Raw genomic sequence first — 17534 nt, forward strand, 5'->3', positions numbered from 1 at the left:
CACAAGGCTGAGTGGACCCCGTTCCAGACCCACTACTTCTCAGAAAATCTGGCAGCGCTGGGAATCAAATCCAGGACCTCTGGATCTATAGCCAGGAACTCTGACCACTAGACCAGAGGCAGTCATATGACACTTAAATCATACCTATTTCTGAGTATAAAGGACATTTAACTACTGCAGCCTGAGAATGAAACATTTCACTTGAACAACAACTAGATGAAATACTACTAATCAAAATATGTTGAGAGAAATATACCAGAATGGAAATTGGTACCATACTGTTTTAAAATTAAGTCTGGCAAAATGAAATAATACTTTATTGGCATTATCATCATATAAATTGAGCCTGGTATGGTAATCTCTATAACATTCCACACAGGGCCTAGAAAATGTGGCAACCTCGATGTCTCACAACCCTATGGGCCTCCACTGCCTGTTAGAAGGATAACTTTTCCTTTTTACCTTTCCACATCTTCCCAAACAAAATCTTCACCATTGCTATCATTCACTATGGCATCAAAAAGTACACAATCCAAATCACTATCACTATCAACCTCCAAATCTGAGGACACCTTCTTTGGAATAACTACAAAGAAAATATCCCCTTCCCACTTCATCATCATGGAGAATTGCTGATTGCTTCCTACTAGCAGATGATGAGGTTTCTACATCAGAACTGTGTTGCATATGTACGAGGGTTGGAACTTTAATAGTGGCAACTACTTATTTACAACTGATACAAAACAGATGCATATTTCAAGGTTTTACTGTCCTTCAATGTAGTCACCAGCATTGTGTACAAACGGTTTTACTGTCCTTCAATGTAGTCACCAGCATTGTGTACAAACTGCTGCCAGTGATGTGGTAGTCGTAGGATAACTTTAGCAGTGCCCATTGTGTTGACAGTTCAAATGGAGCGGTTTACTGCCTGAAGAATCTCTGGAACAGTTCTGAAGAGAATGCCACAAAGTGGTTCCTTCATCTTAGGAATCAAGTCGAGGTCACAAGGGCTTAGTCGGGGAGTACAGTGGATGGTACAGCACTTACCAGCCCCATCGATCGAACAAATTAGCCACAGCTTGCGCTGCATGCGACCACGCACTGTCCTGCAATACGATGGGCAGATTCTGCAGGAAGTGTCGCCGCTTCTTTCTCAAAGTTGGCCACAGGTTGTGTTCCAAAAATGAACAGTAATACTGCGCATGGACAGTCTGCTGTCGGGGAACGGTATGCGTTAGGATAACACCATCACAGTCGTACACAAGAATCACCATTACTTTCACATTGGCGTGGTTCTGACAAACTTTTGATTTTCGTGGTGACCCGTAATGACACCATTCGTTCGATTGGCATTTCATTTGTGGCTCGTACGATTTGGGCCATCTCTCATCCAGTGTAATGACATGGCGTAAGAAGGCCTCTCCTTCATGCTCTTAGTGCTCCAAGTCGTTACGAACAGCGCCATATCGTAGCCATCTCTGCATTTCCGTCAAATCATGCGGAACCCATCATGATGCAATTTTTCTCATGCCCAGGTGTTCCTTCAGAATGTGAAGCATAGTCCTATGCACTAATCCTGTCTCTCGGGCCAGCTCACGAATCGTATGGCGTCAATCACTCTCCAGTAACACGGAAAGAGCATATACTTCTTCACTGACACTAGGACGACCTTGCTGACGTATGTCTGCCACATTTTGGCATCCCTTGTTGAAGGCTTTCACCCACCTTGCCACTGTTCTGCAAGGCAATGCAGATTCCCCTCAAGCCTCTTGAAGACCTTGACACTGTCGTGCTCTACGGCCTCTGGCGCATTCAATCTTTATCCAACTCCGCTGTTCCCGTTTTGAAAACATCATGACAATACTACATTAGACCTCCAGCTAACACGAGGCTCTGTTCTTCTCATCACTGCGCATGCGCGTGATGTGGGAAGGGAGAGTCCATTTGCTCTGAGGTAAGGTAGGTATGTAACTAACGTGTGGTATAAGCAACACTATTTGGTTCCGTTGCATGTTGTCTCTACAGCAGTGTTGCTACTATTAAAGTTCCAACCCTCATATATAACAAAGAGGGACGACTGCAGCAGATGCATTTATACAGAATTGTTATTCTTTCCTATGTGTCAGTATATCTTTCACTATACTGCTTGTGACTTAAGACTAAACTCTTGACCCACATGTAAATGTCTGTTCAATATGAACAAAAAAACAAGTAACATGTATTTCATGACACTGACTTCAACCTTCCCAAATCCAAATGATACAAGTATGGTATAATCTCCTAACTCTACAGATTGGCTTTTCTATTTGATTAAATTTTACTACATAAAGAAGAAACCCTTGGGTTTACATTAAAAAAATACATACTCTTAAACAAGGGGGTCATTCTCCCTTTAAGTAAAGCTCTTAATTAATAAAATGTACATAGTTTGTATATAACGTATGTTGCCACATACATGATTACATTTCGCAAGTCATTTGAGTATGTGCGAGAAACCAGGTCCAATGATGTCTGCATGTTTTCTCGTTGCACAGCCATAAGTGATCGGCATGCAAGTGCTAGGATCACTTTCCCTAATGCAGTCAGATCTTCTTGCTGCACAGAACATATAAATATAATCCAAGTGAATTGTCAGCATTATCAGAGGTACCAAACCAGTCAAATTACAAGAGTCTCAAGTCCCTTGTAACATTTATCACTGCTCTTTTAATTGTAGAGCTTGCAAATTGTAAAATGAAAGATATGGTATTTATTATGAACTGTCTCTACCTTTCACAAGATTCCTCTATCACTCAGTTTTCAATTCTGGTTTTGAATTACTTCACAACAGGTAACCAAGGCAAGTTAACAGAGATCCAAAAGATGAACAATCTTTTCAACCACAAATTGCATTCAGAGAAGTAATACTATGACATGATGGAATTAGTTTATAATACTAGATTATATTACATGAATATGCCAATATACTGCATGCATGTGCTACCTGAATTTACAGTGAGACCTATTTAAGAAGATATGACTTAAAATGTTTTCCCATCCTAAAAACTAAAACCATTCAGTTAAGAAACATTCTAATGCTATAACACATACTCATTACATTTCACACATTTATCATTAAAAAAAGTCCTACCTAAAAAGGGCATGTTTTACTCATTTAGTATGTTTATGGCATCAAAATGCATTTAACTTCCGAAGTTTGGCTTCATCTTCGATTCTCCACACTGTCACGTCCTTCAAATGTGCAGTAAGCAGATGATAATTTTGCTTAGCCTCTAAGATGAACACCTGGCAAAACTTGTTACAGGGTAAAGCTTCTTATTCTTTTATTATCTCTTTGTATTAGCAAAATATGTTAGTTCTAGGGATAACTTCCTCACCATTACCATTATAATGTATATGACCCTTTTAAAAATGTCAACAAAACACATTTTAACTGTAATTACCTAGTAGCACAGCATATTAATTAATCAACAAGTAGAAGTTAGAATATTGTGAACTGACCTCCAAATTGCATCTTCATTGATCAGAGCATAACAGATGTGTCTGTTTCTATAACATGCGACATCCAATCCTCGAGGTGTGCCAGATCACTTTACCATGAACCAGAGCATGACACTATCATGTCCCATTTTATTTAACCCTTCAGCGTGGGCATTTAAATATCGCTGTTGTGGGGCCTCCTGCGGTAGTATTTTTTAATTACGCATTTAAATTTTGCTCTAAATTATATTATGCATCGTAACTTTTGAACTATATGAGGTATAATTATGAATTTTTCACTGAAATCATCTTAAAAGATCGTTTTATAATCTTACCTTATAATATGAGCACCCTGTATCTGAGTGATGGAAGCAAGTGAATTAGCAGTTGAGTTTTGTATGGTATTTCTTGAAACATCCATCTAAACACAACCCTGCCTAACATTCACTACACCAATAAATAGATTCTTTCCTTTTACCATGTTTTGCGCACACCACACATCTTTTCTGATGCTTTGCTTTTTTCCTTTGGCTGGAATACGCTCCAGGAAATGTCGTTCTGTGAGTCTTTTAGGCAGTGGCTCAACTGATGGACGGCTGTATACAGGATGAGTAAAACCAGAACCGTGATTTTCCACGAGGCCTTGTGCTAGTGAAATTCTGAACTTTGGTGTGCCCATGTTTTTGTTATTCAGGAGACACCGATATATGACCACTGCGTTATGTATTGCTACACTGAGTAGCCTCTTGAATAACTTCTGATGCCACTTAGTACTCTTCTTTCATTCAAGCAAGTGCGGCTGTAGCATTTGAGCCGTCAGATCCACTCCTAGTATGTTTCTGTTGTAATCACAAACAACCAAGGGCTTTGTTTCTTGTTTGTTTGCTTTATTCACAACCACACGCATATCATCTTTGTGGTATGTTGATATCATAGTCACTCGGCCATCGTAACTGTGAGGTCAGCGTTCTATTTAGACTGACTGGCAGAGCTGCAGGAAATTGAATGTTATGTTTAAATGAACAGAGAGCGCATTCTTTTCACAACAGCCCAGTGCAATCGTCATTATGCTGGCGTGGTTCGATCCATATTTATGGGCCTTCAAAATTAAGCTTACTGCTTGGCGTACGGTGTACGGCAAACAGCAGGTAGGACCATTTAAATACCAGCATACCGTGTACGGCAAAACACGCTGAAGGGTTAATTCCATTATCTTCATCAGACTGACTTATACAGGGTGTTCCTAAAAGAATGGTGGGATTTCATTGCCGTATATCTCCGTCAGTTTTTGCAGATGAAAAGCAAAACGTATACGAATTCATAACATGGCTCTCAAATTTTCATTTTGCATATCACACTCTTTCCTAGTTCCATTTTCGACAGTTAGGCAAACGATGGATTGGACGTGCTGCAAGTGAAGATGCCCCCTTTCTCCAGTGGCCACCCCAGTCCCCGGGCATAACTCCACGTGATTTCTTCTTGTGGGGGTATGTGAAGGACACGGTTTATGTACCCCCATTACCCCAATTGCTCCACGATATTTGAAACAATCAATCGTGCTGTGGAGACCATCACATCTGAAATGCTGCAGTGGGTGTGGCAGGAATTCAACTATTGCATTGATGTGTGCCGGGTAACTAAAGGTGCGCACATAGAGGCACTTTGATGGATGCACATAAAATCTGGACAGTTAAGCTTCAAATTGACATGTGTTATGATTATACACAGTAAGAAATACAAAATATATACATATCTGAAACCCCACCATTCTTTTAGGAACACCCAGTATTAGATAATTCTAATCAAATATGATCTATTTAGACCTAATGAACCTACTTTTTGACTCTTAGTACACATTCAGTCTTACACATACAAGGTCTGACAATAAAATTCGCGAACTCGCCACCGTGTGCTTGCCATGGCAGCAGTGGACAGAAACCTCAGTGTGGTTTGATTACGGTGGCATATCAGCATTTCACAGGTGTGTTGTTGTTGATCTATGATCTACTCTTTCTGAGTGGCATCTTATTATTTTTTTATTATTATTATCATGAGTGTGTTTTGGTGTGCTGTCGCAAGAATATCAGAACTTGAATTAGAGCAATGGGCGAACATTCAATTTCTTGCTAAACTTGGCATGAGTGGAAGCGAAATCAGAGATATGTTAGTGCAACTACCGGAGTGACTTTTATCTGTTCCCGAAGATAAAGGAAATATTGAAAGGAAGGCATTTTGATGACACTGATGACATCAGGTGTAATACAGTGGCAGATCTGAAGGTCAATCCACAAAAGCAGTTCCAAAATTATTTTGAAGGGTGGTGCAAAGCTTCCCAAGGGGAGTACTTTCAAGGCAACGACAGTGATATTTAGCAATGAGGTATGTAGCATTTTTATTGCAATGAGTTCGCAAAATTTTATCGTCAGACCACATACATGGAACAAATGACAACCATACTTAACAGACAAATGATTAGATGGAAGGACGATGTGGTTTTGTATGACAGTATCGTCAACAGACCCTAAGGTAGTGAAGACTCTATATCCTCATCTCTTTCTTTCAGGTCTCCTGTAAAGCCCACTTGGTCACCCCCTCAACTTCATATTTGTAAAGAACCATATATCCCTGTTTCTTTTTGCAGTTTTTGTGGGGGGAGGTCAACAGAGGCAAGGGTTGGCAACCCCTCAGATGGTGTTATTATGCACTCTGGCTTTTGAAAGAAAATGCACTCCATTTCTTAAGGGGAACGCTTTGACTTCGCGTCTGTGATGCCAGATTCTCTGTCTGGACTTCAAGCAAGGTAGATGCACCCTCCAGCACCAGCATACATGGCTGATCAGTCATTATTTTAGTTCACTTATCTTAAAGTTGTAATCCACTCCTCACACTAAGGATTACAGTGTACTTGTCTAAATATATACTGGTGTTCTAAGTGAAATGTGTTGTCATGTATTAGGCAAAAAAATACATAAATCAAGCTTCATTATATGAGCAGTTTTACTTTAATGCACACACTATGCCCTGAGAAGAACTCAAGCTTGACTATACTGACCAATTACAGTAATCTGCTTCTTCTCGGTATGTACATTCATTAATTTAGAATGTTATTATCAGGATTCTGTATAATACAATAGTACAGCGGACCTCAATTCAAATGAGAAATTCCTTATAAAAATAACTGATTTCAAACAACCTTTCAGGACTTAGCCTTAAAAGTTTTCCTGCTTAATAAGCTCAGTTTCTTCAATTTCTCAAAAATATCTTCATAGGATTTCACTGTAACACCATTGTACTTGGAAGACATTACCCACATTTATCATATGAAATGTTAATCTTCATCAATGAAGATGCTGCATAATACTGCTTCCTAATGCAAACCCTAAAATATAGCCAAGATACAAAATCATTCATTCCTTTTACGAGGAACATGCAGTGTATCTCTAAAGACTCCTACATAATAACTGACTCCAAGAAAACTGGATGTTTGTAATAGCTTTGTGGTAACTCCTTGCAGTTATCTGTTCAACCGGCCAAAACTTTTTGGTGACCACAGAAACCTCAACAGAAACTCCATTTCTTCAGTGACACAGACACTGAATAGTTAAGTAAAGGGAAGCATAAATCCATTAAAACAGTCATCAGCTGTCACCTTGGAATTAAAACATTCTTTAAATGAATGTTTCATATGGTACTGTACTTACCTCAGTATAAGGCAATCTCCTTCTTGTAGCTTAAAGTCATGGAAAAACCATTTTTCTACCCATTTCAGTGTCAAGTCAGATTTTTATTTTTCCAGCCAACTTCCCACACCTGCTTTTTTAAGGTAAATTAACACTACCCACGCTAAAACTACTGAAATCTTTACATGACAAGTAATGAAAACACTCTGCAATTACACAATGGCCTGCTTTTCTTCAGCTCCTAAGTGAGAGACAGAAATAGGGGAAAATCCAGATGTCATACTCATGTAAATATGACATCTATATATGAACAATAAAATACATGTCAAAAAATACACTCTTGTCAACACTGACTGGTTAATTGGTGCCACGGTTCTTTAAATAAAGTGTTACTGACTCCAAACATGCTATGCCTACTATTATTTAAAATTAGTTGAGTACCTGAAAATGTGGCATGAGCTGTAAGGGGTTTGGGGAAGTGGAGTCAAAGGTGAGCACATCAGAGATCGCAAGACTACTGAGACGAAGGCGAGAACGTCCTGTTAACAGTATTTTGGTAGGATCAAGAGTGCGACAAGCAAGACCAGCTGCATGTATCACTCGGAGTGCAGATGTCAGTTGAATGATGTAATTCCAGATGACACCTTCAGGTAGCATTCCACTGCCACCTCCATGCTGTTGCCTTAAAAGGGCATTCTTTTGGTGACTGTACGGCCGTGGTGCAGTTGGGTCAGCTGAGAAGGGATCTGCGTATCCATTCAGTGGTTCCGAAGGTGAGAAGTGCTTCATTAACAGGGTCTCTGAACCAGGATGATAGTCATACACAAATATCATTGCTGCAAAATAAACGAATGCCTAAAGACAAACTTATTTTTAAGTTATGGTTAAGCGGTTAAGATCACAAATAAAAGAATATTCTGAACTTGTTCCAAGAACAAGTTATGATGAACAGTGATTCTTGATAGTGTCTTAAGAATGGAGCTGCTATAATTTTGTTTCAAATCCAAGACTAATCTGTATTCTTCTTACTCTGTGAAGCACAGTGTGGCACACATAGGAGGTGTAGCCAATCAGTTCCCATACTATTTTTGTCAAAGTTTCAATGCAGTAACTTTGGTAACATTTACAAACGATTTACTGACTCACTGTTGACTGCAGTGCAAGTGGCTGTAAATGTGCTTGCAATCTGTCAGTTCCATGGTTAATTCCTCTTCATATGTTCATTATAATAATTGGTGGCAAGTTGTTATGCCAAAAAATTAATTTTAAATTTTGTCTGAAACTTGGAAAAACCTGTATAAAATCACATAAAATACTAACCATGTGCTACGATGATAAAGTTACGTAAAGAACCCAACTTTTTGATTGCTGTAAGCAGTTCAATGAAATACAGAACATGTAAATAATGCAGGATACCAAAATATTATGTACCCAATGCAAAGGTCGTAAGAGTGAAAGAAATGGTTCAAAATGACTGAATCACAGGAGTAAATTTAATGTCAGATCAGACACTCTGCAAACATCAAACCTTCGGTGACAATTTAAACATTAAAAGGGTCCCAGAAGATTTGAAAAACTATGAAAAAGTTGAGATGGGAGAAAATTTTATCCAATTTGCTTTGTTATTTAAAATGACAAGACTCTTTGCCAGATCACTGGATTCACCATGACAATAGACAAGTACACAGCACTTCATAAGTACAGAGTGGACATTAACCTTTAAGGGAGTGGACATTAACCTTTAAGGGACGGACCATTTAAATTCCGGTAATGGCCGCGGGCCGGAGTTAATTTAAATGCCCGCCATTGTAGAGTAATAAAAATTGTAATCATGTTACTGAAAATGCTGTGATTTCTATCATTTTTGTGACAAACGAACGAAATAAATGCTGCTTCTATCTAGAAAGAATATAGAATCAGATATTGTAATTTACAGATTTTAGAATCTGTAAAAATTGTTACACTGATTCAAAAAAAAATCCCCAATTTTGAGCGTCTGTCCACAAAAATGCATAAAGCTTCTGCACAAAACGTTTCTGCAGTATAAATGCATGCTGCTGACACACGGTCTGACTATGTCTTATCTGGAGGAGAGAGGAAGTTTGTTTTCATTGCACATTCTCCAGTCACATTGGCTTCTTGTATACACGAGTGTGGGCGAGTTCTTATCCTTCTTTGTCCTTATGAAACTGTGCCTCTTTATACACGTATGTCGGACTATCCACAGAGAGTTACTGTTCTTGGAATGCCCCTTGCGTCCTCATCCCTTCATAACCGATTGTACCGCATTCTGAATGGTGTGATTTACGAGCGGCCTCTCAATTTCGGCTTCTTCCATGCGAAATGGGGCCATGGTGCATAGCTGAAATTGTGATGTTTTATAAGCGTTACGAATAGAGGAGACCACTCACCATCACTGGCCTACTTCCTGCTAATACAAGACAGATGTTGCGTGTGTGCACTTCACGTGGAAAACAGAGTTACATACGGACAAAGTGCATAAATTGCGACGTCGGACTCTGCATTCAGTTAGATGATGCAGGAGGGAAGACAGTCTACTTATAAAGCTGGTGTCCAAAAATAATGTAAGTAGAACAAGAATTTCTATCTTAAAATTAAATTTTAAAACACTGTGCGCACGCGTGGACTACGAATCACCATACGGTGTCCTTCGGCCACTCGGCTTTTAATTTAAAGACCCCCATACGGTGTCTTTCGTCTCATAAAGGTTAAAGTGTGCAGGAGGTCACAGCTACTTGTAGGCATTCCTGCAACTGTAAAGGCCAGAAGAGGAAAGAAAGAGCAAATAAATGACTAGACAGATATTCCATCCAATTCTTTCCAAATAAACAGAACATCATTTCTTAGAGTTCTAAGTAACTAATTTAATAAGGCACTTTTTAAACCACTTATACTATGACTCATTTCAAATTTTCTACCAGTTCTGCGACACTGCTGTCCTAGTTTTTCACTGACTGTAGTTCGATGTATCATACATGATACTGCAACAACTTGCTTTCTTGTACGATCTCAATAAACATACTTTACAAGCTACGCTAAGCAAAGATTTATTATGCTATTCAATGACTACAATTGTTCTGGTCTGCTCTCAAAGCCAGTAAATATACTTACAGTAATCTCCAAAAGCCTTAGTTGTAAAAACTTCCCGTAACTGAACAATGTTGGAATGTTGCAGACGCTTCCACATGTCGACCAGACCCATGCATTTTGTATTAGGTAGCCGAAATCCTAAAATAAATTGAATATATGTCTTATACTGTTTGATTATCAAATGAGAGACTCAGAATTCAAATATGATGATACTGAGGAAAGAGATCCATTACACTAATTTCATAACAAATTACTGTTCCATTAAATGCTGTGGCATGTAGACCCACTGCTAGGCAACAGCCATGAAACAAAGAAGACAACGTCCATTACTAGACAACAACCCATAAACTGCAACAGAGGAAGAGCGTTTTCTGTGTGTTCTGTGCCAAGATGTTATAAGCAGGACAGTTATGGAGGAGCTGAGTTGACTTGGTTGGTGAGTGACTGAGTTAGCCCATCAATTAGTGAACCGCTCAGGTTCAGTAGTTGCAAGCTGTTGTTGTTAAGAACCTGGCAGCTGAGGCCAGGGAGAGTTCGGGAGCCCAGAGGAAATGGAACATCTGTTTGAAGTCACTACCAAGAAACAACAAGTGAAGACAAGATACACGCATGCACACACAATCTCTCCCTCTCCCTTCTTTCTGCAGCTAAAATTTCTGATACTATCATACATGTCACAGCTTCAGCTGATGGTGAAACTGTAAGCCTAGGTGTTCAAATTGGCAGCCATCAGCAAAATTGTTAATTGGAATAAGACATGGTCTCAAATCAACCACAACCATTCCATGTGTATTACAGAGGTTTCTTCTATGATTAGTTACTGCAAACATAGGCCGCACCATAGCTCAAGCAGTTAGTCGCTGGCTTCCCACCATGGCAGCACGAGTTCGATCCCGGGTCTCGTCAAGTGGAATCTGTGGTGGACAAAGTGGCGCTGGGGCAGGTTTTCTCCAAGTACTTCGGTTTCGCCTGCCAATCTTCATTCCACCATTATAATCACCTGGGGCAGGCTACAATAGGCCAATCAGTGGCTGCCATGCCAAGTGGACCCACTTGGACTACACCCACCACTAACCAAATTTAAAAAAAAAAAAAATTACTGCAAACATCCAAATTAAGGTATATAATAATAAATATGTAATTAGTAGAACACTAAATTAGCAAAGAATGTTCTAGTTGGTGGGAAGAGAACATTTACTAGAAACACGAACATTTTGTGGTTATGGTTCAGTAACCATCATGACGAAGTAGTGCCAATGTAAATGTAAACAGTAATATGAAGATTACTGCCTTCTTGGATGTGACATATTCTAGTCATTTTTTGTATACCAGGCTTTAATTCATTCAGGTATTACACCAGATTAACGTGAGTTCTGATGCTTTTCATAAGCTGACTGTTTTTTTAAAAAGTGGCCAGAAGCAACAAGTAGGTCATGCAGCCAGACAGCTGGTGCTTATTGCATCATGACTTTTACAAACCTTACACAAATAAATCAAAACACAGCACTATAAGAACTTTCTACTGTCTTCCTATTCATGAAAATCTTCTCCTCATAATGAATATTATTCCTCACCATGCACTCTGCGTAGGCAATAGCGAACTCCAGTCTTAGTGTTGGTAGCCTTGTACGTGGACATGGGGTAACCCAGCAGCTGGCTTTTGTGCATGGGATTTGATGGAACTGGTTTCAATGGACACAATTCATGATAGTTGTCAATCTCGCTTGGTAAGTCTGCAAGCAAGATTCCAATTGTGTGAGAACATACACAAGTAATAACAGTGGGAAGAATTTATGACCCATACTTTCTTTAAATCTCTGAACCCCCATCATGACATTATGTGCAACTATAAATAGAATATTAGGTAATTTAGAGATCTATTTCTCTGTATAATATCTATTAATACAAGTTCAAAGAACTTAAATTTTACAGACAAGTTCTGTAACATTATCATGTTTGTAACTGTTAACACATCAAAAATAAATTCATATAAAATTTGTACATATACTTATAATCTACCTCCATACAAAATTCCACATCATTAGCTCCAATGGTTCTTCAGCAACTTCCATTCAAAAAAAAAAAAAAACCCAGATTTAAAGCAACTGCCATATTATTTCACAGCTAATAAAAATACAGTACAATCTTGGCAATCAGACATATATGGGACCAAGGTACACCAGATTACTGAAAATGATGGATTACTAGAAAAAGTCAGAATAAATTTATTAAGTTGTACTGCACAACATAGAAGTTCCAGAATTGATCATCATTTAATAGAATTATTTCTGCTTTAGCAGTTAAAAGTTTTATGTTTATGTTTCTCAGAACTGGACATCTTCACCATACATTAAATCCTCCACTGTATGAAAAGTACTGTACAGGAATATATAGTACTGAAGAACTGAAACACTGTGTTCAATTACCGAGATTGTACTATAATAACAACACACAAACACTGCATATTTTGGATGATACGGTCCTTACACGAATTATCAATATACAAATGAAGTGGCACTAACATCAATCTGACCTCAAATGTTTTCAGGTATACATATTAGTTATGCTGATGTAAGAAACTAAGAGATAAAAAGATATGGTAGCCCCTAGCAAAATTCTGTAAACACAATCTTTCATGAACACCAACCAGTTCAGATGTTATTAGGAGGAGACAGACATATGGGCAAGCATTACACCAATCTTGTCCAAGGAAGATCAGTTAAATAGAAAGTGATTTTCTATATTTGAATTCCATGCAGTAACAGGTTAATTCTTCTGCAATACACAAGGAACTGTTGCATGACAACACAACTCTCCACTTTTTCCTTTATCTTCTAAATTAATTTTTCTTTTTAGGCTTGAATTTTATTAAATTTGTATAAGAAATTCTATTATCTAGTACTGCACAGGACTGTGACACTATTATATTTTATTGCTTTGAGCACTAATTCCCAAAGTCCTTTGCAGAGCCAGGAAAAATTCTGAGTGGATCCAAACATTCTCTAATTAAAAATTCTTCAGAATTTTCAAAGTAGCAATATTATGTTAAAACAAACAGAAGTTGCTTTAAGAGTGCAGTACACTGAGTCAGCGCAACCCCTAGTAACCTGCATTTATAAAACCCCATATACCTAACACATCCTTGACAAATGAGCATGCCAAATTGAATAAAAGATATCCACAATACATTGTTACATTTACTGCAGAGTGCTAAACAGATATGCTATGGTTCAGCGATTGAGGCTAGCTCTTTCTAAGGGACCCAACAGAGTAGGTGTCTTCCTTCACCTGAGGACAGAAAGAGATCCAGTTTCCGAAATGTTGTGTTTTTTCTTAGTTATTTAGAATCTGGATGATGAAAAAGTCCAAAAACCCAGTATCTCTGTGTGCTATACACCATCGTCATAACCCTATAGTATACAGATATGAATTTGTCTGACACTTCAGTTCTAATCATGGTAGTGTTGACACTTCGGAAATAATTGGAAATAAATACACAGAGTTCATTCTCCTTTCATTTCTATAACTTCATTTGTTGGTTTAACCCGTTGGCGTGGTTTGACGTGTATGTTTCGTCAGGTATTTAAATCGTCTGGGGGGGTTCGACGTGTATGTTTCGTCCAGCTGCACACCTATGTTATAACGCCCATAATAATTGATGGTTTTGCTGTAGATTGTTAGATTCTTCGCTGGCCTGTTGTCACAAGAACGGTTTATAATGAGAAATGAGTTTAAGAGCGCTAAGTCATCGTTACATATGCCTGTCTTGCAGCAAAGTTCCTGTGGCTCTTGCGAGTGTTTTCTTGGTTCTAGTGTCATGAAAGGCGTGTTTGCTTTGCTATGAAATTATAAACAACAGAGACGTGATATTTACTGTGTCATATTGCCCTGAGCTGGCCACACTAACACACTCAATTGGAATTCTTAGAAGAGGGGTGTCCAGTAATTTATTCTCGCATGATCCATTGATTTCGCACAGTATATAGCACCCAGTTCTTAGAAAAACGTCACGAATTAAGGCAGAACACTGTGGTCACCCCCTGAGACGATACGGATGTGTGTGGGGGAGGGAAAAGAACTCATTCCTTCATGTATTATCGCTCCAGCTGACGCCATTTTATCGTACTGACCTTGGTGGTCGTTTCGAGGGATGACCATAAATATTTTTTTGAGCCAGCTAGGCTCTGCTTTCGTGCACTACATACCAGCCAGTACTTAGAATAACTTCATGAATTCTGTGGTCACCCCTACGACATCTACAGCCGCCAAAATGGATGGAATATCAAAGGCATAGCAACAACCCCTTGTTATGATAACTCGTAACGTTGAATTTACTGCAGCTGACCTGACTAGCTTTACTGCTCACGGAAGGACATTTCCTTGAACTAGACCCCTCACGGGGAAGAGGGCTAGGCCGCACAGAAGCTGTGTGGTTAAAAAAAAAGAGCAAAAGAAAAGATACGCAGTATTTGTTTGGTGAATGTGAGCCAGCGCTGTGTTTAGACTAATGCTTCAAGGCGTCACCTGCTTGCATTGCCGAGATACCGGGTGCTCATATTATAAGGCAAGGTTATAAAACCATCTTTTAAGATCATTTTAGTGAAAGTTTCATCCTTCAAGGCGTACCATTCACTGCTCAAATACTAAACAACCTGCTTCCATGGCCGAGATACAGGGCGCCCATATTATAAGGTAAGGTTATAAAACCACCATTTAAGATCATTTTAGTGAAAGTTTCATGTTCCTATCTCATATAATTTAAGAACAATGATGAATAAATCATTTTCGAGCAAAATTTAAATGGCCGGCTGAATATATTACCGCCGGAGAGACGGCCGCGGAATTTAAATCACCGCGCAAAAGGGTTAAGAGCTTCTATTCACAAATCAGTAAAGATAAGTAAAAAGTAATGCTATCCCTGTAACAGGCTGTGAAGGCCCATACAGTTGTGAGACACTGAGGGTCCCACAAGATAGCTGGCTCACAGAAGGTGGTAAGGTTGTCAGACTTACGCACCGGCCGCGCTTTACTCCCCAGGAAATTTATTTAATTAGGTAGTGTAGTTGGTTGAGGCATTATGCTACAAGCTGGAAGGTTGCAGGTTCAAGTCCTGATGAGGTAATTGGATTCTTTCCAATGGACCTAATCCTTCCAGCCTCACTATGGCCCTGGGGTAAACTCAGCCTCTAACAGAAATGAATACCAGAAATCCACAAATCAGTAATCCAAAGATTTAAAACAGGAAGACTAGAAATTCTTCTTTAATTTCAACACAAAAATACTGCACAAGTGGAAACTTTAATACATCTGAAATACTGACACTAGTAAAGGTACGGTAAAACTAATTAAGCGTTATGTCATGAATACTGATACTAGTACACTAATTAAATTATTTAACACATTATTATCAACTTTAACAATACCATACAAAAGTAAATCTTACATCAATGTCTGTCATATTTAAATCAGTTTCACAATTCAAATACATTCTTTCAGATCTTCTTCTAGGAGAATAACAATCTTTTGCTTCAGCATGAGAATCCTCGTATAATACACGCTTCAAAACAGTGACAACAGAGCACACCAACAGTCTAAAGGCATAAGAAGTTGCACTTCATGACTGCTCATACAAATCAACTCAAATTCAAAACAGCATATGAATAAGTATAAGCCAACAGAAAGTTTTGCATTGTAAATAAAAAGAAAAAAAGACCCAAATGCATGAATTTGGGTCCAAGAATAGGGGATCTTCTTAACTTGAAAAAATCACATAAACATTAAATATATATGTGTGTGTGGGCGTGGGCGTGTGTGGATTCAAATGGTCCAGAATTTTTAAGTGGCAGTCTTCTTTTAACTTTAAAAATAAAAGTTTTGAAGTATTATTTCCAGCCTTCCTTTCCTGAAGGGACTATTTCTGTTCATGAATAACTGTCATTCTACACACTGTTCAAAAGAAACAAAGCATCTATACATAACATTGCACATGCATGCAAATGGTAAAATGTTAAATCATACCTGTGAAAGACCATATGTGAGACAGAAAGATGAATGAGACGTAAAGAATTAAAAAATTAAACACAGGCAGGCAGACAGAGACAGAGAAATGCTTCAAAGAGAAAGCAATAAAAAACAGAAATAAATATAGTATGCGCCAAACATTACAGTACTCAAATGAAAAGACATCCTGTTGATACCACTGTCTATTCACGTGAAGGCCCCTTGCACGACAGAACCTTCTCAAATCCTGAAGAAATGGTTTGATCACCATGTCCCTGTAGCGTTCTTGGGTGACAGTATGAGCATTGCCTTCCTCATCCTCAATGAAATAGGGGCCTAATATACCATGTGCTGAGACGGCACACCATAGCATCACACATGTACCATGTAGTGGTTTCTGGATGATAACATCTGGCCGCTCAAAACCAAGGGAGCGAGTTGTCTGGCGACCACTTCCATATGAGCAGAAATAATACTCAACTATGAATACTTTTTCCTCCGTCGAGAGACCCATTTCCAACAACTGCATAAAACAACTTCCTTTTCACTACTGGAAACACATGCGGCTGGAGTTATGCCCCGTCAACAAATGCACATGCGCTTTCTAGATGCGCAAGTTTCAGTACTGCATATTTTGGCACATACTGTACAAGTGAAAATAGAAATTATGGTGGCTGATATGCAACAAAGAATGAGTAACAATGAAGTATAGTAATCTCTTGTCTGACTGCTGAAAAACCTCTTGCATGTAATGATGCTCAAGGTTACTAAAACATGCCACTCACCTGGGAACTGTTCTGGATCGGGCTGGACCAGCACAAGAGCATTTCTATGCAGTGCTTCCATACGTATTTCATTGGCCACATAAAATCCACCTGAAGATGGAGGCTTCCCTTTAATGGTGGCCAGGTGTGTAGGTGTGCCAGGGTACATATGAAAGCTTGGCAATACTATAGAGGGCACCACAGGGCTACCTGTACTCAGACCACTGCTGTTTAGGCCTGCAGCATCTCCTGCACTTGCTGCTGCAGCTACTGCCACAGTTGTTGGATAGAAATATGTTGTACCACCAACATTCTCCTGTGAAACCAAATATTAAGCTTGCTCTTCACATAAAACACTGAATGGCTCAGAACCATACACTTATTACAATTTTTAAACAACTTTAATTAGTTTCAGTATCTGTCATCTTGAAAACATATACGTGCTCTAAACGTATCTCCTGACTTATGTGATTTTAAGCCAAATGAACTTCACATATAT

At 38.8% G+C, this 17534-nt stretch overlaps 1 protein-coding gene across 4 annotated transcripts in view; it reads right to left on the reverse strand.

Moving 5' to 3' along the window:
- The window catches only part of LOC111863505 (PAN2-PAN3 deadenylation complex subunit PAN3), a 47235-nt gene that overhangs the window by 12637 nt on the left and 17064 nt on the right, over positions 1 to 17534 (reverse strand). For all 4 annotated transcript variants that reach the window (XM_023849860.2, XM_033751089.1, XM_033751090.1 and 1 more), the window contains 5 exons: positions 17057 to 17351; positions 11846 to 12004; positions 10293 to 10409; positions 7602 to 7996; positions 2456 to 2595 (listed from right to left, as the gene is read on the reverse strand). In XM_023849860.2, coding sequence (XP_023705628.1) covers positions 2456 to 2595; positions 7602 to 7996; positions 10293 to 10409; positions 11846 to 12004; positions 17057 to 17351 — 1106 coding nt within the window. The remainder of the gene's footprint in view (positions 1 to 2455; positions 2596 to 7601; positions 7997 to 10292; positions 10410 to 11845; positions 12005 to 17056; positions 17352 to 17534) is intronic.

Source organism: Cryptotermes secundus, unplaced genomic scaffold (genome assembly GCF_002891405.2).
Source record: "Cryptotermes secundus unplaced genomic scaffold, Csec_1.0 scaffold63, whole genome shotgun sequence".
NCBI classification, from domain to species: domain Eukaryota; kingdom Metazoa; phylum Arthropoda; class Insecta; order Blattodea; family Kalotermitidae; genus Cryptotermes; species Cryptotermes secundus.